This window comes from Lucilia sericata, unplaced genomic scaffold, assembly GCF_015586225.1.
Source record: "Lucilia sericata isolate MDLA Ls3-8-SP2 unplaced genomic scaffold, ASM1558622v1 Contig000024F_arrow, whole genome shotgun sequence".
In the NCBI taxonomy this organism is placed as follows: Eukaryota; Metazoa; Arthropoda; class Insecta; order Diptera; family Calliphoridae; genus Lucilia; species Lucilia sericata.
Window position 1 is genome coordinate 221,583 of NW_023994062.1, and position 24,519 is coordinate 246,101.

General features: G+C 32.7%; 1 protein-coding gene across 1 annotated transcript in view; it reads left to right on the forward strand.

Annotated features, from left to right (window-relative positions):
• Positions 1-24,519, forward strand: part of LOC119609621 — a 231,847-nt gene that overhangs the window by 21,133 nt on the left and 186,195 nt on the right. Inside the window, exon 2 of the mRNA XM_037964469.1 lies at positions 5,851-5,974. Within this exon, the coding sequence (XP_037820397.1) occupies positions 5,851-5,974 (124 nt within the window). The remainder of the gene's footprint in view (positions 1-5,850; positions 5,975-24,519) is intronic.

Here is a 24,519-nt window from a genome sequence, read left to right on the forward strand (position 1 = left end):
ATTGGAAATTTTGTTTTCTAACTAACAAGAAAAATTGAGTCCATTTGGTCCAAAATTACACCCGGTATTCAAAAAAAGGCGGACCAAGGTATGGTAAATTTTGTATCACTAAATTTTTAAATGCCTATAACTCGGATATTATAAGAGATAATTAGTATGTCCTAGCATGTTTTTTCAAGATCTCGTCGAGCGCTTGTATTTGGGTGAAAAACAAAAAAATGGCACGAGTTTAAAAATTTTACATGTCGTAGGTACCCTACTTTGAGCCGCCACAGCGCCGTCCCTGGGGCATCTGCTGAACTTCATCTTCAAAACTTAAACTCGAATACTCCTTGGCTACGCTCACGCCAAATTTTATCCCGATCGGATCAGCCGTTTAGAAATGCCAGATTTATTTCCAAAAAATTTCGATTCTGCCCCACTGTGCATTGTAAAATCTAAACACTAAAAAAAACACTTCATTCTACTAAGTTTATTACGTGCATAGTAAGAAAACGAAACCAAGAACTAAACAATACGCAAGCAGCTTACTCAAAAATGTTTGCACTATTCAGTCGTCGTGTTCAGTTCGGTTGATTTGAAAAAACTTAACATGGCTGCTACTTGTTTGTGTGGCTGCTGAAGAAAAACAAAGTCACTTGCTAGTTATTGCAGCAGCGTGTGCGCACAGTTGACTGTATTCAATTAGTTTGTGATTAAAAATGTTAACAAGTTACTTATTTTTTAGCCTAAAACTAGATTTAGTAAAATATTTAGTAAATTGCGACTGCAGTTAGTAGTTTTTCAAATCCCTGCTATCTACATGTTCACAGAAAAATTTCCAGGAGTCTCGTTTGGCTTTTCGAACAATTTTCTTATATTCACCAAGTTTACTACGATACTCATCCCAGTACACTGCGGTCTCTTTACGCCGGGCCCGGTTAAATAGTTTGAGAAGAGTCTTCCCAAGGTTCCGGATCTTCCCAGGGTTTCTCCTGGGCAGATCTCCGCTCTAGGAGATGGCAGCTGTCCTCGAACGTTTCAACTAGGCCACTTGTGAACGTTTCTACTTTGGCGTCTATATCCTCTTTTTTCGAGTGTCCTAGAGTGAAAAGTGTCCTGACCTAAACGGTTCTTTAGTAAGGTCCCGAACATTGTCCAATTAGTTTTAGACTAATTCCGAAATTTTGTCGGCTTTGGCGGTGGTCTTAGTATTTTGAATCTTATGTACCGATGGTCAGAGTGCTCGTCCGAAACTCTCCAATCCTGAATTTCGTTTATATGCTCTTCTGAACATAGTTTTATCTAATACTTTTTCTCTGATTCTATTGACAAAGGTAGCTTGATTACCTAAGTTCAAAGTGATCAAGTCTTTAGTATTAAGGAAATCCATAAGGGCTTGTCACCTGTATTTTTCCCTTGTGTCTCTTCAATCAGTTTCATCAGATCCAACGTTGGTGGTAGTGTCGGAGAATCAAAGGGCGGGTAAACTGATGCAAGGTATATATTGCCACGACCTTGCTTCAGTACCGTTGCATCCGATGTGGATACTCCTGTTGAGAGGAGAAAACATAAGTTCTTGTGACATAAGATACATGTTCTCGGTCAAGACCCTGTATCAGCGTAGAAAAATAGGAAATTTACGTGATTTAATCCAGAAACCTTGTTGCGAATTGTCCAAGGTTCCTGAATTAAAGCTTTATGTATTTTACCTGTGTTAATTTCAGCCATCAGAGCGTTGGTAACCGTCTCGCTCCGATGGAGGTTTATTTGAATAACTTCAATCACTGTCATCAATTAAACTGTCTTCCAGCAAGTTGGTTTTTACCTCCTCGCTCTTTAGATTTGACTCCTCCGGGTAGCCTGAAGTGTCTATTGATGCAGTGGGTACCATTGATGGCACTACGGTGTCCTTATCAGGCATAGCAAGAGCAGTCTTTTTAATCGACACCTTTACAATTTTGAAAAGCACTTCTACTCTGTCTTCTGGCGAGTAAGTGGTTCCCTCCTCGCTTTTAGGATTTGGCTCTTCAACATTACCAGTACTTGCTAATGGTGCTTTGGGTACAGTGTATGTTCCCCTATATCTGGAAGGAACTGTAGGCTACTTTTTTTTTGAAATTGCAAGTGGGAGGGGTGCCACGCTCACTTCTTCAAAAGTCGAATATCTCGGAAAAATTTTTTATGGACAATTTTGACACCCATATCATTATTTGGTGCAAAAATTGGATTACTAACAATAGGGGGCGTACCATACCCATCTATATATATAAAAATCAATGTATGTTTGTTTATTTGTTTGTTTGTACCTTATAGGAGGTTAAACCACTGAAGCGATCTTCTTGAAATTTTCAGTGTATGTTCCCCTATATCTGGAAGGAACTATAGGCTACTTTTTATTTTGAAATTGCAAGTGGGAGGGGTGCCACGCCTACTGCTTTAAAAGTCGAATATCTCGGAACATGGTACAACTAGAGTCCGCAATTTTTTTATGGACAATTTTGACATTCATATGATTATTTGATGGAAAAATTGGAGGACTAACAATAGGGGGCGTAGCACCCCCATCTATATATATAAAAAAATTAATGTGTGTTTGTTTGTTTGGACTTTATAGACAGCTAAACGGCTGAACCGATTTTTCTGAAATTTTCACAGTCTCTTCCTGTATGTCTCAAAGGAACTATATGCTACTTTTTACTTCAAGAGTTTAAGTGGGCGACGTGCCACGCCCACATACAAAATAAGTTTTAAAAGTCGCATATCTCAGAAACTGCAAGAGCTACAGTCCTCAAGTTTTGTATGCAAAACTTTGACATCCATATGAGAATAAAATGGGCAGCCTAGATATAGTGGGCGTGGCACCTCCCATATAAAGAAAATCTTAAATTAGTATATCTGAGAAAATATAACAACTAGAATCCTCATTTTTTTCGGAGAACTTTAGTATCAAATTGAATGTTTAGGACAAAAAATGGGCGGACTAGCAAAAGGGGGCTTGGTACCTCCCATATGAGTTATATATTAAAATTCGTTGATCTGGGAAACTATTGGATATAGAATATTAACCTTAATTTTTCACAAAGACCTTTAACATCCACGTGAATATTTATGAAAAAATGGGTGGACTTTCATAAGGAGGTTTTGGTACCTCCTATACGGATCTATATGTGATTTTACTGTACGTCTGGAAGGAACTATATGCTACTTTTTACTTCAAAATTTTAAGTGGGTGACGTGCCACGCCCATTTACAAAATAAGTATTAAGAGTCGCTTAACTTAGAAACTCAAATTTTGTATGGACAACTTCAACATCCATATGAATACATGGCAATGAAATTAGCAGCCTAGCTACAGTGGGCGTGGCACCTCCCATATAAAGAAAATCTTAAATTAGTATATCAGAGAAAATATAACAGCTAGAGTCCTCATTTTTTTCGGAGGATCTTTAGTATCAAATTGAATGTTTAGGACAAAAATGGGCGGACTAGCAACTTTTAGGCAGTCTTGGTACCTCCCATATGAATTAAGTACAAAAATTCGTGTATCTGGCAAGCTATTAGAGATAGAATCCTCAATTTTGCACGAAGAACTCTGACATTCAATAGGGGCTTGGCACCTTCCATATAAACTAAACGCAAAAATTAGTATATCTGGCAAACTGTAAGAGCTAGAATTTTCAAAAATCGCAAAGGAAGTTTTTTATATATATTCCGGGTCCTTATCAAATTCTGAGTCGATTTAGCTATGTCCGCTCACGTATAAACGATGCTAAATAAATTAATGAAATTCGGCCAAAAGATTCACTATTGTCCTGGGCAGTTTGGTACTGAAAATGAGCAAAAATCGGAAAGAGTTATGAATCAAAATTTAAAAAACTCCGAAAAAAGTATTTTATTATAATTCTTTATTTTGAATTTTATGAGGATTGGTCTACAACTGACCATAGCCAACAAAACAATATCTATGTACATAATATTATGGGTATCGATACATAATTGTCCCTGCCCCATATAAATTCCCCTTCAGATAATAACTTTTACGCTTATGACTGAATTAAAAATACAACAGTAATGAAATTCGAAACGAATAAGTGTTATGCGAAATCTTTCTACCAATTTTTACGACAAACAGTCCATAATTGACGCTACCTCTCATATATGTTCATAGTTAAAAAATTGGATAAAAATATTTTGTTTTTAAAAATTAATATTTTGTTTTGGGATTGACTAACTATGATTTCCTGAAGCATCTTTTTCATCTTCCTCATCTGTGCTCCAGATTGTCTTTTCTTAGTAATTGGTAGTTTAGGTATGTTATCACTCACCTCTTTCACCATTTGCTTTACTTCATCCTTTTTGGGACTTTGGTATAATGGTGTTTCTCCAGGTTACATAAAAATCATATTTGTATGTCATTATAAAGCCGTCTGCCAAAGAATATATAGAAGTTAGACTGCGAAAACGAAGTGAAATAAATTATTGAAATTTGGCTATTGTCCTAGGGCCTAGGCAGTTTGATAAAATCGGTTCACATCGGGAAAAGTTATGAATCAAAATTTAAAACAACTCCGAAAAAAATAAGCATTTTTTACACATTCTGATGTAATTTTCACGAAAACTATGCAATATGATTCAATGAAAATCATCATACATTTGTTTTTTTATTCCTGTTTAAAATTGGCGAAATCGGTCCACATTTTCTTATACCTCCCATACAAAAGTACATATTCCCGGAAAATGAGTTTATTGTTAATAACTTCCTTCAGAATGTTGATATATTTACAAAATTTTACAAATTAAAATTATATGTCAATAGAATTCACTTAGAGAAAAAATTTCTGGATCGGTCCATAATTGGATATAGCTCCCATACAAGGTCCCCTCCCGAAAATCACTTTAAGGCACATAACTCATTACTAAATTAAGATATTCATATAAAATTTGGTACAAGTATTGCTCTTATGTACAGAAATGTTACTGTAAAATTTTTTTCGATCGGTCCTTAATTGGTCATGGCTCTCATACAAGGCCCCTTCATAAAAACACTTAAAAGCACACAACTCATTACCAAATAGTGATAAATTTTGTCATAAATACTATTTTTGTATACAGTAATGTTATTTCAAAATTTTTTCAGGGTCGGTTCATATTTGGTCAAAGCTCCCACAAAAGTTTTCCTTCCGAAAATCACTTAAACGGACATAACTCATTACTTTACATTGATATCGATACATTTAGCACAAATATTGCTCCCATACAAGCAAAATCTCTTAAAATCACATTACTCATTACCAAATAAAGCTATTGATACACAATTTTGCATAACTATTAGTTTTGTATACAAAAATTATATTTTAAGATTTTTTCACTATCGGTTCATAATCACCTTCCCATACAAGGTTCCCTTTCGAAAATCACTTAAACACTCATTACTTATTACTAAATTACGCTATATAGATACAAAATTTGACTGAAATATAGCTTTTATATACTGAAATGTTACTTAAAGATTTTTTTACGATCGGTCAATTGTAACAGATTTAAGCTGTTTAAATCGTGGGTTTTTTCTATTTAAGACATGAGAAACCTTATTTCTAAAAATATTAAAAAAGTATTAATATAAAAGTAACTGGTGGAGGGTATTTAAGATTCAGCTCAGCCGAGTGTAGGACTCTAACTTTTTATTTTATTTTACACAATTTTATCGCATTTAACAACCCGAATTATTTTATTTTTCACAAATTAAAAAAATATTTTTTACTTTATTTGAAAATCGTTTTTTGGGTATTGAAATTAAAAAAACAAAATTATTTAATACTTACTTACTTACATGATGTAATTATTCAGTTCTTTTTTTATTTCATTTAGTATTCTAAAAACGAAAATTTAGTGTGGCTTATGCTGTATGAACTACATGAAAGGGCATTCCAACAGCGAAGTGCTGAAGAGGCTAAACAACAACATGTTTTATATGAGAAATCGAACATAAAAGGTATGTATATATACACATATATGTTAAAATGTGGATTCCAAATGCCGACAAAATATGAAAAAAGTCGGAACCTTGAGACCAAGTTAGACGTTTCCAAAGGATTGAGCAGCGTTGAATCCGAATCTGACCTCAGATTCGAAATTTGAGAAAACGTAATTTTTGGCATGAATACTAGAGGTGTTCAAAAATATTAAGGGGATTCATGAAACACGAGTGCAAACTTGCACATTTGCACAAATGGCTATCAGTATTATTCAGAAAACAAAATTTAGTTTAAAATTATAAGTTCAAATAGGCGATCAAATGTATCAATGTTTTGGAAGTAAAATCCCATACAATTTGTAACAAATTCAACGTGATTCCGAAAATGCACACATTGCACAGTTAGCGAGGCTTTTGAACGTTTATATGAAAACCCTTATTGATTTTATTTTGTTCATTAGTGTTTAAAACTGTTGTTAAATCCCAAACGGATAACAAAAACCCGTACCGGAAATCGATTGAAAAGTTTGAAATTGCGTAAATAATTGGACTTTTTTAATTCCTTCGAAAATTTGGCCACTAAAATTATATCTTTTTAACATTTCTATTAAATCCTATCATCTAGAGAAAATTATATTTTCAACAAGGTATAAAATATATACCTTTTTGGATAGATATAGGAAGGTATTATACGATTGTGCTAATGTTTGTAACTCCCAAAGCGATTGGTCCTACACTCACCTTAAAGTATACCAATTGTCGAGTAATTTCCGAAGGGGACTTTGTATGGGGGCTAGGCTCAAATTATGCCCTATTATTACATCAGCTGTATCATTTAGACTTATGGTCTATGATTATTATGAGGGAGTTATACAATTTTTGCCGATTTTTGTAGAGATACAAGAACAGATTACAAAAATTATTACATTTTTTTTATAGCACATCAACGATATTTTGTGTGGACATTGTCTAACATCTTAGAAGTTAGGTTTAAAGTTAACAGTTTAAAAAAATTCCCAAAATTACGTTTTTACCTGAAACTCAAAAATTAAGCGTGGATATAACCCACAACGAAGGACCCAAAATACAAATTAATTTAACACAAATATTTTAAATATTCGTGGATAAATTCGCTTTTTAAGAGTTTTTTCAACCACTTAAAAAAATATTTTTTTATAAAACTAAGTACACATATGTTATAGACTATTTAACATGACGAATTAATACGTTAATTTACAATCAATAACTAAAAAAATTATGCATTTATGTGTGGTAGATTAAAAATTATGAGGTTTTAATTTATTTATGCATATATTAGAATGCATTTTTTTTTAATTCCAAAATGGTTGTATTTTTTCAAACGGCTTAAAGATAGCAACCTAAAATAATATAATTTTATTAATTTTAATTAGCGGGAAGGGTGTGCTTCACAAGTTAAAAGTAAAACACTGCGTTTCCTGCACACGAGAAACTTTGATGCAAATATTTTTGTGGTTAGCCAATAACTGCTTGTTTATAATTATCTTATGCTTCCATTTCTGAATTTAAATGAATAAATAATATAAAAACCGTTAAAATGAAAATCTATTAAAGTTTGGAAATAAATTTCATACACATGACCGAACTTTTTTCAATGCATTTAATACAAAATCGTACTTTTTTCTAACGGCTTATCGATTTTGGTATAAGCATAATTGCCAGCTACCGATTAATGTTAGGTGTTACCAATTTTAATTAGCGGTTTAGGTGTGCTTCGTCGAATTATCTTGTAACTAAAGAAACACCGCGTTTTCGGCTAAAGAGAAATTTTGATGAAATTTCTATTGTATTTAGCATATCCCTTCTTATCTACAATTAACTGCTTTTTTATTTCTAAATTTAAATGAGTTATTAATCCAAAAAACCGTTAAAATGAAAACCAGTCCGGCTAATTTAAATTTTGTAAAGAAATTATATATTTACTAGGGTTGTCATTCGAATAAAAATTATTCGATTAATCGAGGAAAAAAATGTGTTTTTCTTCGAACGAATAAAAAATTTCCAATTTAGAATAAAGAATAATTCGAACAATTTTTGTCGATTAATCGAATATTCGAATAATATTTGAATGTTACATTTTACGAATATTTTATTATACATAGCATTGAAATTATGTTAATATTTTGTAAAACAAATCTAAATATAAAGATATGTTATAATTGAAACAAAACTTTTACTACATTTTGCAGTTTATAAAAATTTTTGTTTTGCAATGTTAAAAATAAAATGGTTCTAGTTTTAAAAGTGATATTCTTCAATTTTTTTAATGTTTGCAATAAGTGAAACAGATAAACATTAATTAATATGGTTCTTTCAGTATCTGTCTTTTTACAAGAAAGACAACAATTTCTAAATATACTGAACCCTGTTTCCTGGGCGATATGTAGGAGAACTATAGGCATAAAATGGGGTCTTAGTCCTACTATAAAACATTTGTTTTATTAAAGTGTAATTAGACTAATTCTAGCTTATGGTTCAATAATCGGGTTGACTTCTTTGGACAAAAAGTGTAATATATAACTACAATAGGGAGTTCATAACTTTAGGTGAAATGTTCAAAATCAGTTATAGGACACGTCATCAATGTATACTGGACACATTGGAAAGCTATAAACAATCATCGCCTGATCGCATGCTAGACACAGAATATGTCAGAAACTTTGAAACACTGAGCCCAGATAGAATGTCTTGATCAAGCGGAACATTTCTCTCGAACACTGATTTGGAAATTTTAGGAATTACGGCCAGGAAACTGAGTTTCAGAACATTGAAAGATAATACATTCAGTCGACACTATGTTGTTCTTTTACAAAAAAAACCTTTTTCATCCATGAAAAGCAACGCACAACGGGCCCGATAGTGGCCTGTTTCTAATACATTAATAAATAGTACGATTTTCTTATATAAAACAGTTTGTAAAAATGTCTGCAAAACAGGTAGCTAAACATCGTATATATCATTATAAAGGCCTCAGCTTCCACTTTTAAATCCGTTGAATAGGTTGAGATTCAGCTAAGTTACTGATTTATAAGTGTATGTACGAAAACCGTTTTATTTTAAGATTTTGAAGGTGTTTTGCAAATTTTATTTATATTTTATTAAATTATTCGAATAAAAACTTTTATTCGTTATTCGTTCGAATAATCGAATAATTTTTAAAATTTAATCGACTACTCGAATATAAAAAATATAGTACATTTTTATTCGAATCATTTTAAACACGAATAATTGACAACCCTAATATTTACATGAATGAACTTTTTTATACTTTTTTAATGCAAAAACGTGCATTTTTTCAAACGGCTTATTGATTTTCATATAAGCATCATTGTCAGCTACCAGTTGATTTATAATGCCCCAATCTAAATTAGCGGCTTAGGTGTGCTTCACCGATTTATGTTGTGAAAGAAACCCCGCGTATTCAGTCCACGAAAGGTCTTGATTAAATTTGTTTGATGCAAACCAATTCTTTCAATATAAAGATTAATTACTGATAAAATTCAGAATTTAAAATTTGTTTATAATGCGGAAATTCGCTAAAGTAAAAAATTAAAAATTTGCAATATTTTATGATTTCAACATGTAAAATTTAAAAGTATTTCGATCACGCGATATTTTGGGTATATTGAAGTTAGCTTCTCCTGCAGTAATACCTTCTAGAGCACATTGGAGATATACATTAAACGACGCGTAATTAAAATGTCTACTTTTTCTCGTTTATACATTTTGCATAACCGAAGAGCCGCAAATATTCTATCCAAAAAACTGCAAATTTTGTAAATTTGTATAAATTTGGTTTCAAAACATTGCGACCACGTAATTCTTTACTTATAAATGGCACAACAATTAAATATTGACTATAGACATTCAACAAGTCTATACAGCTTACATTAGTAAAATTGACTTTCTAAGTTGTAAGCCGCCCTCATAATATCAAAAAGTTGTAAAAAAACTACTTGGTTTCAATCACATTTTTGAGAAATTTTAAATTTGAGTGTTTATTTCTCCAACATGGAACTACTCTCGACCACTAAATTTTATGGACGTATTCATTCAAGTCTTGTGAATAAAAATTCGTCATCACTTAATTTTCAATATATTAAACAAAAGAAATATTTAAGTAAGCAAAATCTTTGCTTACAATGATTACCATTAAGTACTTTATTAATGACTTACTTTGTATGTAAAGTCTAAAAAAATCAAAATAAAGAAACAAACAAACATAAAACAGTTACTTTTTTTCCTTTTTTTGTGCACACGATATCAAATGTCTATTTTTAGACAAACAGAAAATAAGTTAAGTGTTACCAATTTTAATTAGCGGTTTACTTGTGCTTCGTCGAATTATTTTGTAACTCAAGAAACACCGCGTTTTCGGCTAAAGAGAAATTTTGATGAAATTTCTATTGTAGTAAGCATATCCCTTCTTATCTACAATTAACTACTTTTTTCATTTCTAAATTTAAATGAATTATTAATCCAAAAAATCGTTAAAATGAAAACCAGTCCGGTTAATTTAAATGTTGTAAAGAAATTATATATTTACATGTACATTTTTTCAAACGGCTTATTGATTTTCATATAAGCATCATTGTCAGCTACCGGTTGATGTATAATGTCCCCAATTTAAATTAGCGGCTTAGGTGTGCTCCATCGGTATAAAGATTGATTACTGATAAAATTCAGAATTTAAATTTGTTTATAATGCGGAAATTTGCTAATGTAAAAAATTAAAAATTTGCAATTTTTTTGTATTCACTCTAAAATCTTTGCATGCTAATATTTTATCGCGGCTTTATGATTTCAACATGTAAAATTTAAAAGTATTTCGATCACGCGATGTTTTAGGTATATTGAAGTTACGCTGTTAGTGTGCTTCGCGAAACTATAAAACTTTCATGTTTATTTTTCCAATATTTAAGCTTCTCCCACAGCTATAATTTCTAGAGCACATTTTGGAGATATATGTACATCAAACGACGCTTTTTTCATTTTTATATACCGAAGAGCCGCAAATGTTCTATCCAAAAAACTGCAAAATTTGTAAAATTGTATAAATTTGGTTTCAAAACATTGCGACTTTACTTATAAATAGCACAACAATTAAATATGGACTATAATCATCAAACAAGTGTATACAGCTTACATTAGTAGAATTGACTTTCTCATTTGTAAGCCGCCCTCATAATATTCAGAATATGTAAAAAAACTAGTTGGTTTCAATCAGGTTTTTGAGAAATTTTAACTTTAAGTGTTTATTTCTACAACATGGAACTACTCTTGACCACAAAATTTTATGGACTAATTCTTTCAAGACTTGTGAATAAAAATTCGACATCACTTCATTTTCAAGATATTAAACGAAATAAATATTTAATGCATAAAGTTGATTTCTTAAAATCTAAATTAAATAATTTCCTATATGAATATTGTGGATCCTTATAAAATTTTGCTCTGGAGAGTTTTCCCGTTTATCCTATCGAGCGCGTCCCCGGGTGGCGGAAAGGGGGTGGTGAGGGACCATCTGTCCTCCCCCAGTTTTAGTTTAACTCAAGCTGAGGGAGGGCAGATTGTCCACCACCTGGCAATATTATATTCCCCGCGGACCAAAAAACTGGAAAAAAACAACATGGAAAATAAAAATAAAAAGATGAAAGTTACGGTGCAGGGCCTAAATAACCCAGTACCGGTGGCAAGTGTTGGTCCACTCGCGAGTGACGTGCCGTTGTCATCCTGCAATCGTAAGCAAAATACTGCTACGGAGGTGGGTAACTTGGCCTCCGTGGCGGACAATGCGTCAAGTGTATAGCATGCCATTGGCAAAAACATAGGGGTGAAAGAGAAGTATGTACTCGGAGAGAGCTCTAAGCTACCTCAGCCTTTAAATATAGGTGAGGGTTCCGACTCTGAATCCTCAGATGAAAATAACAACACCATTATAGCAAATCCCAAAAAGGATGAAGTAGAGCAAATGGTGAAACAGGTGAGTGATAGCATAGCTAAACAACCTATTACTAAAAAAAGACTACCTGGAGCACAGAGGAGGAAGTTGAAAAAGATGCTTCAGGATATCATAGTTAGTCAATCCAAAGACACTCCAAAAGAAAAACCGGACTCTCTCACAAGATCTGAGGCAAAGAGTATCAGGTCTCCCGAAGAGTTGACAACTGAGAATAAACCTAAAAAGAAAAAGAGCTCCCCGTCTTCTAATACACAGTCGAAGCCAAGCCATACTTCACTCAAATGAGCCTCAAGTCAGAATCAATTGAGTAAGGGTGACAACACCAAGATAGATATTCCGAAGACGATCACGTCGGCGAAATCAACCTCGAAGGGTATCTCAAAAGAAGCCCCGAAAAGCAAGGAAAGAGAGGCTAGACAGTAGAAAATGAAAAGAGCAGCCTTCTTACGTCAAAATTACCAGAAGAAGTCACCGGGACGATCTCTGCTATGCAGTTTACGATGCCGGTAATCCGACAGGCAAAATTCCAATAGACCAACAGAGTAAAGTAGAAGATCTGGTGAACAATAAGATAGTGGACCATGCAATCGCTTCAAAGGGCAAACAACCAATAGAGAGCGTGAGCTGCGAGTTCAGCATGGGCGTGATGTTGATGAGGTTGGTATCTCACCAATGTGTTAGCACCCTAAAGAACTGGGTGGAAAGTATCCCTCCTCCCCACAGTGGGGCAGAATGGAAATTTTTTGGAAATAAATCTGGCATTTCTAAACGGCTGATCCGATCGGGATAAAATTTGGCGTGAGCGTAGCCAAGGAGTATTCGAGTTTAAGTTTTGAAGATGAACCCTGCAGATGCCCCAGGGACGGCGCTGTGGCGGCTCAAAGTAGGGTACCTACGACATGTAAAATTTTTAAACTCGTGCCATTTTTTTGTTTTTCACCCAAATACAAAGATTTTTATATTTTTGTGAAAGCGACGAGATCTTGAAAAAACATGCTTGGACATACTACTTATCTCTTATAATATCCGAGTTATAGGCATTTAAAAATTTAGTGATACAAAATTTACCATACCTTGGTCCGCCTTTTTTTGAATACCGGGCGTAATTTTGGACCAAATGGACTCAATTTTTTCTTGTTAGTTAGACAACAAAATTTCCAATAATATACAAAAAATTTCAGATCAATATTGTTTACAGATCCAAAAATATACGTTTTTTAATTTAAAAATTCAAAAAATTTTAGATTTTTGGCGTTTTTTTTGCCAAAAATGTGTCTTAACTCTTTTATTAATAAAATAAAATTTTTATTAAGAACATATAACAATTTTATAGTTTTCTAAAAGGTATCTTTACGCAGAACGCTTTGGCGTAAAAAACTTGTCCTATTTTTTGAAAATGTTGCCACTGCGTCCTTCCGAATATGACCTATTTTTTATCAAACTTCAACTTTGGGCGACATGTTCTAAAATCCCAAAGCTGGGATCAGAAAACTGAAAGCAGTTTTGGAAACCTCAATATGTTTTCTATTTACTCCAAAAGTATTTTCCCAGCCCTGAAAGAAATGTGGACCCTATGGGCAAAAATGTAAAAAATCCCATTTTTGGGATTTTCATTCCTATTTTTGGGAATTGCGGGATGCCCTTTGACCTTTTCAATTTTTTTTTTGCATATTCTTATTTGAAATGACAAATTCAACAAGTGTTGAAAATATCATTGAGTTTTGTTCATAAATAAAGATTTTGTCATATATTACATATTTGTTTAATTTCTAAAACTATGATTTATATAAAAATTTTAATAGGATCGCAGATAGCTACAACAATTTAGTCCATATGTATCCCTTAATATCATTTTTTAGTTAGATATGGAAATTCTCGACCCTTTACAAAAAATTTCAAGCCAATATCTCAATTACATTCAAAAATATGTTCATTTAAACCTGTGTCCTTTAATTTCATCTTTTTCATATTTTAGTATTAAGTATGACAGAACATACATTTGGTGTTGAATAAAATATTTGGACAATTTTTAAAAATTATTTAGTTAATTATTTTATTATAGTATTGTATATAAAATAAAAAAATTATAATTTTATTATGAGCCACGCACAACAACACCTAAATCACCCCACACAAATTACCTTTCCCGCCCACCGAAATATAAAACACAATTTAATACAATATCATCAGTTAGTATAATAGCTTTTTTTATTTGAACTGTTTATCTTAAACATAATACAATTAATTCTTACAACCTACTTATATAGTTAATTCTTAACACTACTTATTTTCTATAAAATAATCTGTCATATCGGTATACATATCCAGAAGGTAATATAAGTCCTTTAAATCTTCCTCGTTTTGAGATGATAGAGTTTCATAACAAATCCATCTTTTTCGCATAGTTGAAAGAACAGGATCAGAAGATAGAAGTAAACTATTAAAAATATCTTCATTCTGTGATTGCCTGGAGCATTTTCTTGAGCTGAAAAGTTGAACATGCTTAAAATCTCGATTCCTCGCTTCCTGGGCTTCTTCTGTTAACTCTCCAAGTGGAAGAATATTCGATTCAATTATTATTTGACCATGACACAATAATTTGTGTACTGTTGGTGTTAGTTCCCTCCATGGATACAGAGATACAAGTAATTTAGAAATTTCAGATGTGTATTCCCCAAATCGATTTTCATTAATTTTATGTTTACTATTCAGTGCCATTAAAATAGTTTTAACTCTTCGAAGCAACTCCTTGTCGATTCCAGTTATTTTTGAAGTAATTTCAAAATCACGAAAAAACCTTCTCGACGTATTACCGTCATTTGTACTACCGCAACTTGAAAGTGGTTTGTCGATGTTTAATCCCATCTGAACTTTAAATTCATCTTGGATTATGCTTTTTTCCGCAGCTCTCAGTTCTTTCAATTCTTCATTATTTTTTGTTGATTTAGTAGGATAGTTTGTTTTTTTTTCCTGGATCGCCTTGTATGATGGTAATATATTGTGTCCTTTTTCATGCAGAGCTTTCCTTAATATTTGGTACTTATTTCGACTGAGACCCAGTTCCAACATTAGCGCTATTGCTTCCTCTTCAGTAAAATTTGATTATGATGTTGGAGTTGGTATACTTTCCACAATTCGCTTAAGTCGTTTTGGTGATGCATTAGGAAGAATAGTTGCAATATGTACGACATCCATATGTTGGTTTTCCTTTTTCAGCATTTCGTTAAATGTATCAGCAATTTCCTCATTTGAGATTGAAAAAAGTTTTTGTGTGACCCTCTTTTTTTTTGACCTTGAACATAAGTCTTCGTATGACTTGCAAGGCGCTCCTATTGATGTGTTGTAAGTTGAGATTTCCGTAGTAGTTTCCATCCAACTACAAAATTTTAATCGAAATTTCTTTTGATTTCCATCCACAGACTTACTTTTTACATCAAAAAGTTTTAAAAAGTTTTCAATTTTTTATATGCCTGTTTTGTCTACTTTTCTACTATATGTAGTTTTTATATAATTTGAAATGTCTTCAATTCTTTCTGGCCCTTTTGAAGATATACTCCATAAAACGGAACACAACTCTTCGTACTTTAATGTAATCTTCATTGTAGATTTATTAAATATGGTACTTAAAATCTGAGAAGTTTACTTATATACCAATTCTTGTCATTTCCGATACAGGTATTCCAAAGTAAAAAATTACGAATTGTCTACCTATTAACATTTAGGACTATATTACTATAACCTGTAATTCAGTCATTGATATTTCTTATTAGTGAATGAATCGAAATTATCATTACCTGTATATTTTTACCTACATGATCATAAACGAAACAGAACGAAATGATCTGTTGAAAAATTTAGGTAAAAAATAGTTATAAATTTTTGAAAATTTAAGCATAAGCATTATAAGGATAAGCAAACAAATAGAAAATAGGTAAATATAAGATTTAAATATGTGCTGTCATACTTAATACTAAAATATGAAAAAGATGAAATTAAAGGACACAGGTTTAAATGAACATATTTTTGAATGTAATTGAGATATTGGCTTGAAATTTTTTGTAAAGGGTCGAGAATTTCCATATCTAACTAAAAAATGATATTAAGGGATACATATGGACTAAATTGTTGTAGCTATCTGCGATCCTATTAAAATTTTGATATAAATCATAGTTTTAGAAATTAAACAAATATGTAATGTATGACAAAATCTTTATTTATGAACAAAACTCAATGAAATTTTCAACGCTTATTAAATTTGTCATTTCAAATAAGAATATGCAAAAAAAAAATTGAAAAGGTCAAAGGGCATCCCGCAATTCCCAAAAATAGGAATGAAAATCCCAAAAATGGGATTTTTTACTTTTTTGCCCATAGGGTCCACATTTCTTTCAGGGCTGGGAAAATACTTTTGGAGTAAATAGAAAACATATTGAGGTTTCCAAAACTGCTTTCAGTTTTCTGATCCCAGCTTTGGGATTTTAGAACATGTCGCCCAAAGTTGAAGTTTTGATAAAAAATAGGTCATATTCGGAAGGACGCAGTGGCAACATTTTCAAAAAATAGGACTAGTTTTTTACGCCAAAGCGTTCTGCGTAAAGATACCTTTTAGAAAACTATAAAATTGTTATATGTTCTTAATAAAAATTTTATTTTATTAATAAAAGAGTTAAGACACATTTTTGGCAAAAAAACGCCAAAAATCTAAAATTTTTTGAATTTTTAAATTAAAAAACGTATATTTTTGGATCTGTAAACAATATTGATCTGAAATTTTTTGTATATTATTGGAAATTTTGTTGTCTAACTAACAAGAAAAAATTGAGTCCATTTGGTCCAAAATTACGCCCGGTATTCAAAAAAAGGCGGACCAAGGTATGGTAAATTTTGTATCACTAAATTTTTAAATGCCTATAACTCGGATATTATAAGAGATAAGTAGTATGTCCAAGCATGTTTTTTCAAGATCTCGTCGAGCGCTTTCACAAAATATAAAAATCTTTGTATTTGGGTGAAAAACAAAAAAATTGCACGAGTTTAAAAATTTTACATGTCGTAGGTACCCTACTTTGAGCCGCCACAGCGCCGTCCCTGGGGCATCTGCAGGGTTCATCTTCAAAACTTAAACTCGAATACTCCTTGGCTACGCTCACGCCAAATTTTATCCCGATCGGATCAGCCGTTTAGAAATGCCAGATTTATTTCCAAAAAATTTCCATTCTGCCCCACTGTGCTCCCTGGGACGGCGCTAAGCTGGGACTGACAAAGAAGAGCGAGTTCCGGTGCTCTTAAAGTCTACTGTCTACATAAAAGGATGGGGCAGTAAACTGGCTAATGAACGTATACTGGAAATCCTTGGTGGTCAAAATGCTGAGCTGGCCGTGGAAAAATGGGATGTCTTTTACAGGAAAGAATAACCTGAGGGAACTTTATTTGTAATAGATATCGACCAGCAATCTATGGCTAGTCTAGCCAAGAATAAAGGTAGGGCTTACTTCGCCTCTAAAGCTGTCATATTCAAAATTGGGAAGGTGCAGATTCGAAGGGCTGTTACAATAAGCCTCGAAAAGGACACTAAAATACCTAAGACCACAGCATCAGTAGCAACTACTGATAACGTTAAGGAGTCAAATCCTAAATGCGTGGAAGCTACCACTAACTCGCCAAAAGAAGGTGCAGCTGCCCTTTCCAAAATTGGGGAGGCGCCGATTAAAAGGGATATCAAAACCGGCCCCGATAAGGACTCTAAAATACCTAAGACGGTACCCAAAGCATCATTAGCAAGTACTGGTAATTTTGAGGAGTCAAATCCTAAAAGCGAGGAGGAAATCACTCACTCGCCAAAAGACAGAACAGCAGTGCTGTCCAAAATTAGGAAAATGTCGATTAAAAAGACTGCTCTTACTATGCCTGATAAGGACACCGCAGTGCCATCAATGGTACCCTTTGCATCAATAGCCACTTCAGGTTACCCGGAGGAGTCAAATCCAACGAGCTGGGATGTGATCACTAACTCGCTGGAAGACAGTTTAAATGGATGACAATGATTGAGGTTATCCAAATAAACCTCCATCGGAGCCAGATGGCTACCAACGCTCTGATGGCTAAAATTAACACAGGTAAGATACATATAGCTTTAATCCAGGAACCTTGGACGATTCGCAACAAGGTTTCTGGATTAAATCACGTAAATTTCCAACTTCCAAATACAGAGTCATGTGTCTTTATTCATAAATTTGAATGTGATATAATTGTGGACCATGTAACATTAACAAATATGGGCCGATTTTGATGAAATACATTTTTTATTGTATATGACTTGGTAAAGTAAAATTATGCTGATTATAATAATATTATTCTCATATAAACAAAAATATTTAAGTTTAAATTTCAAAATTTTAATTTTTGACCATGACTTAGCAATCTTTTTTTGCTAAAAACTTCCCTACTTACGACAGCAAAAACAATTTCATTAATGCTAATCGATTTTATACACCTTAATAAATAATATATAAAAAGTTTTGTTCAATTATCTTTCCCGGTCTCTGAGTAATAGCTTCTTGAAGTCAAAATTTTACAAAGTCAAATTCTGCATAATGTACATTATACGTTATGAAGGCGTTTTTCTTTAGGTTTTTTGCATATGATATTTTTGTTAATAGGAAAGCAATAAGAAAACTTTAAAAGAAATTGCTTAAATTTAATAGTTTATGATCAAAAACTATTTAATTTATATATACAGACGTTTTATTAAATTAGTTTTAATAATTATCTGAATTATACACTAGAAATGTATAAAAAGATGAAATAGCCATATAAATTGTATGACATACCCGGGTATGTTGGGTATTGATGTACGTAATTTTGCTCGGGTATAGACAAGACGGTTAAGGAAACCGCTTTAAACTCAGTTGTCCACTACATAGGTGCATCCGTTGATAGCAAACTATATACACTGGCGGTATGCATTGCCATCGAAGGCGCCTTCAATAACGTGCACACTGATACTCTTATCCAATTCCTAGACCAGTTTTATGTTGACCGGGTGCTCCGTAACTGGATCAACCACATGCTAAGGAGCAGATGGATAAGCTGCGAGATGTACGATATAACTATTAGAAAAAAGGTATTTCGCGGTATACCACAGGGTGGCATTTTGTCACCTTTACTCTGGGTTACCACGATTAATAGCCTCCTAAGGACCCTAACTGAGAAAGGACTTAGACCTGTCTGCTATGCAGACGATGTCGTAATAATTTTAAAGGGAAAGAATCCAAATTACTTGTGTAGAAGAGCTAAGGAGACTGGGCAAGAAGATACCAGTGACAGACAAAGTTAAGTACTTAGGTGTAATCCTCGACCGGAAATTAAAATGGAGACACCACATTGAGGATAGGATCAACAAGGCACATCGGTGCTGGGCGATATGTAGGAGAATTATAGGCATGAAATGGGGTCTTAGTCCTACTATAACAAATTGGCTTTATAAAAGTGTAATTAGACCAATTCTAGCTTATGCTTCAATAATCTGGTGGACTCAAAAAGTGCAATATCAAACTACTACAGGGAGTTCAGCGTACATGCTGCTTGTGTATAAGTGGTGCCATGTGTACTACTTCAACCAAGGCTCTGGAAACGTTGCTAGATATTCCACCCATTGAAACATATTTAAGATATGAGGCGGCGCTTACAGCCGAACTGGCCAAAAGCGGTTATAGGACACGTCATCAATGTATAGTGGATACATTGGAAGTTTATACACAATCATCGGACGTGCCTGATCGTATACCAGATACAGAATATGTCGAAAACTTTGAAACGCTGATCCCAGATAGAATGTCGTGGTCAAGCGGAACATTAGAGCAAATACCATTAAGAATCCGTTGTTACACGGATGGCTCTAAAATGGGGGAAATATGGTGCCCACAGCGCTTAATATATTTACCGATAGCCAGAAGGCAATTAAGGCGATATTAGGCGATAGAACTAAATCTAAGACAGTATTGGATTGTAAGAAAGCTTTAACTGAATGCTCTCCCAGAGATTAGGTTTATATCATATGGGTACCAGCCCACTCGGGAGTAGTCAAAAGGGCGAATATAATAGCTTTAAAGGGTAGGGAGCGAGGCAGTTAACCTCACAAACGCGAAACCATTCGACGCAACAAAAGCTGAACTAAAAATATGGGTGAGAGAATCCCATAAGGCCTCTTGAAATAATGAAACAGTGGGTAGAACCGCGAAGATCCTATGGGGTGACCCTGATAAGAGCAAGACAAAAAATCTCCTCAAAACGAGCAAGTCTGAAGTTAGTATGATGGTACGTATTCTGAGTGGACACACAGGATTACGAGCACATCTATGCAAAATTGGAGGTACGGATTTAGCCACTTCACCACTTCAAAAGTAGCACTAACCCAATAAACCAAAAAACGATATGATAGCGACAACGGTATTGCCTTATAAGGGCGATTATGATATCATATTTTATTACAGAAAACGATATTGTTACAATATCATTTTTTATTATTTTAATTCAGTTTGAAAAAAACTTCAAAAATAATTTACATGAATTAAAAATTTTCAAACAACAAACAAAAGCTGAAAAGAAAATTCAAATAAAGTCAAATAAATTAAGAATAAATACTCGAACACATAGAATATTGCCGTAGAAGGTCAACTCTCCCGGAAAAAACCTAACTCAGCAGTCAAAAAAACCTAACTCTAAATATGTATTAGTAAGATTTTCTTTAGAAGTGTTAGTGTATAAAAGCTTTTTACCACACATACAATGCCCACATAGTTGTATAAAATCGGTCGAAATAATATTACAATGTTTTTATTGCATTAATTTTCTTAAATTAATACATTTTAAATTGTAGATTGCATTTATAAAAGCATGATAATAATTTTCATGCATTCTATATTTGTTAAAATGTAAAATTCTTTAATTTCATGGATTATCATAAATTTGTTTACTACTAAGAAATACTACTCTGCACCTTCAATTTGAAATTAGAAAAACAAAAAATTAAATGTCAAACAATTGAAAAAATAATTTTTTGGTTTGTGAAAATTAAAAAGATTTCGATAAAGAAAATATATTATAACAATTGTAAAAAAATAAATAATGTGTGTTTGTGTTATAAAAATTGTGTCCGAACCGTTTTTTTGTGCAAATTTTGGACCTGAAATATTGAATATTTGTTGTTGTAGCTTTGTGTTGAATTCACACAGAACATGTAAGTGTGAAGAGAGAAAGCTCTTTTTTTCGTGGTAAAGCTTGAGTTGGCTATCTATGTGTATTATCTATGCTCGAAAATCTTCCTTCAAGCTTGTGGTAAGTTTTCTTTATACAGTGACTTCCACAACTGTTCACAAAAACACAAAATTTTAATATTTTTAGTATAAAAATGTTTTCCAGCAAGATATTTTAAATATATTACGTCCTGAAAATTTAACTAAGCCATAAATTATGAAATTAAATTTGATTTTCGTAGAAAAGGAGTGAAAAATGTAATCATGTTTTTGTGAACACTATTGTAACTAGGGTTGCCAGCCTGGCTGGACTTGGCTGGATTGTCCAGCATTTTTGATGCTTGTCCAGTTTCTAAGCTAAAATTTAATTTGTCCAGCTAAATATGATTTTTTTATATAATAACTTGGGCAATAACTTTTATGTTATATTTGTCAAATCATGTTAGCCAACACTGTTTGTACATTTGTTATACAACTAAGTTATGATTTCCCTCTTCTATCATCACTGACAACATGTCTCAACACTTGAACAGTTGATGTCGTAATAAATATTATTGCGAGCGATAGTCAATTTCTTTACGTACAAATTACGTACTTATGATTTTTAAAATTTTAAACCTAAAAAATGGCGCTTTTTCACATCTTTTGCTCTTAAAAACTAAGTTAACGAAGTGATCGGGGAAAACTAAAAATATATTCGTACTCTATGGACTATAACAAAATGGAATTGGTATATGATAACCCCTGCATTTTTTTGGTGTATCACTGTAAAATGATTTACACAAAACCAAAATTAACATCTTCTCAGTATTTTTTTATGTCCAGCTTTTTTTGTTTTGTCCAGCTTTTTAAAACCCAATGTCCAGCTTTTTGCGAATCGGAATTTGGCAACCCTAATTGTAACCCTACTGATATATGGACATTATCTATTTTCCGCATGGATATATCAGCATTTATTGTAGCCAACTTTTGATAGGTTTAAGACTCTTCTGCATGCTTATACCCTACACCACTTTAGTGGGGAGGGTATATTGGGTTTGTGCTGATGTTTGTAACGCACAATAATATTGGTCCTATACCCACCTTAAAGTATACCAATCGGCTTAGAATCATTTGATTTGAGTCGATTTAGCTATGTCCGTCCGTCCATGTAAACCTTGTAATCAAACTACAGGTCGCAATTTTGAAGGTAATTCAATGAAATTTGGTACATGATCTTCTATGGCACCGGAGACAAAGCCTGTTGAAAATGGTTAACATCGGTCCATTATTTCACCTAGCCCCCATACAACTGAACCCCTGAATAGGGCTTGTAAACCTTGTAATCAAACTACAGGTCGCAATTTTGAAGATAATTCAATGAAATTGAATGGCACATGATCTTCTATGGTACCGCAGACAAAGCCTACTAAAAATTATTAACATCGGTCCATTATTTCACCTAGCCCCTAACCCGACGAATAGAGCTTTTAAATTCATAATTATGTTTAATATACTCGTATCTCAACAAAAAGCTGCAAAACCAAGTGCTATACTAGCCTTGATGACTCTCATGAATTTTATAATTATAGGGTCTCATTTGACCATAGCACCTATACAAAGCCCCCTTCAAAATTTCACTTAAATGTACAAAATTTTATTCAACAGTAAATGGCTTAAGTATATCTGAGGCAAGGTACAATTCAACTACAATGCTTTATTATGAAAACAAAATCACATTTCATTTTTGTAACAGGTGTAGGGTATTATATGGTCGGCCTCGCCCGACTATAATTTCTTACTTGTTTTAATAAAATTTGATTAAAAATATGTGTTAATTTTAGCTCAATCTTTATTTATCGTCACCTAATGCTTTTTTAGGCTATGGAGCATTGAAAATCTCATTATTTTGGTATATTTGTGCTTATTTGAAACATTTTTTGTTCGATTCCACCTTGTTTATTGTTGAGGACAATTCAAACAGTTAATATAGTGGTCCTCAATATATAAGATGGTTATAAAAATCTTTTGTTTTAGGTCATCGTCCTACATAATGAAGGTTTAGTGTGGTTTACACTAAAGGATTTAAGGAATTGGCAGGTAAGAACCCCTTGAAGTGTCAACATAGGGGATTGTTTTCAATATTCCTTCTATTTTTTTTAAATTCCTAACTCTTCTCCATGAAACTAAACACATATCAATAAAAATCCTACTCCAAAACTTTAGTGCATTTTTAGTATGTCTTTAGTTGGAGCTTTCCGCTGGGTCCCACTAACTGTAAATGTGACCAACAGATCTGAAATAGTTTATTTATACCACGATACGAGTTTCCATTGCTTAAACGTAAAATTTAATTTCTCTATTGCAAATTTCCGGGTGCTTAAGTGAAAAAGCCGAAATATTCATAATATTTAATATTAGAAGACGATGAATGAAGAATGGGTTAAATTTGACAAATATTTTTTATGGAATTTTATTTAAAACATGCGAAAGAGACTTGAACCTATTATTAAAGCAAAAGTTGGTTCCAATAAATGCTGATATATCCATGCGGAAAATAGAAAATCTCCATATATTAGTAGGGTTACAATAGTGTTCACAAAAACATGAATGTAATCAATTTCACTCCTTTTCTACGAAAATCATATTTAATTTCATAATTTATGGCTTAGTTAATTTTTCAGGACGTAATAGGTTTATGAAACAAAATTTCCATACAAAATCTAATTTATAAACCGTTTATAATTTAAAAATTTTGTTTGTGAATAAGGGGGTTAAAATATAAAGAATGAAATTCTTATCTTGCTGGGAAAATTTTTTATACTAAAAATATTAAATTTTGTGTTTTTTGTGAACACTTGTGAAATTTTAGGCAAGATTCAGGAAAACCGTATTCAGGCTCGACCCTTCTTTAAGCCAACAATAAGTTGATTTTTAAAATTTTTTTCTCAAATAAAGCTATTTTCGGTAATTTTAGGTTGATAGCGAAAACTAATTATGATTTCTTTTAAAATAAAGTCTAAAAATTCTACTTTAACGTTTACAAATTTGTAAATAAAATCCCAGAAAGTTTTTAAACGATTATATTTTGGAAAAAAATCTCAAATCTAGGCATTATGAATATTTGACAATATTCCAATTGGCTAGCACTATTTAGACAATTTGGAAATGCCCTTCTGTCATCCAAATGATGGACAAAATCGTTTGATTTGCTTTTTTCAAAGTATGTTGGTTAAATATAATGCCATAACGCAATTAATTATGTAAATGATATTGATTAGTGTTATACTAATCCAAAATATATTTGCCGGCGTTAAAATTAGTCAAAT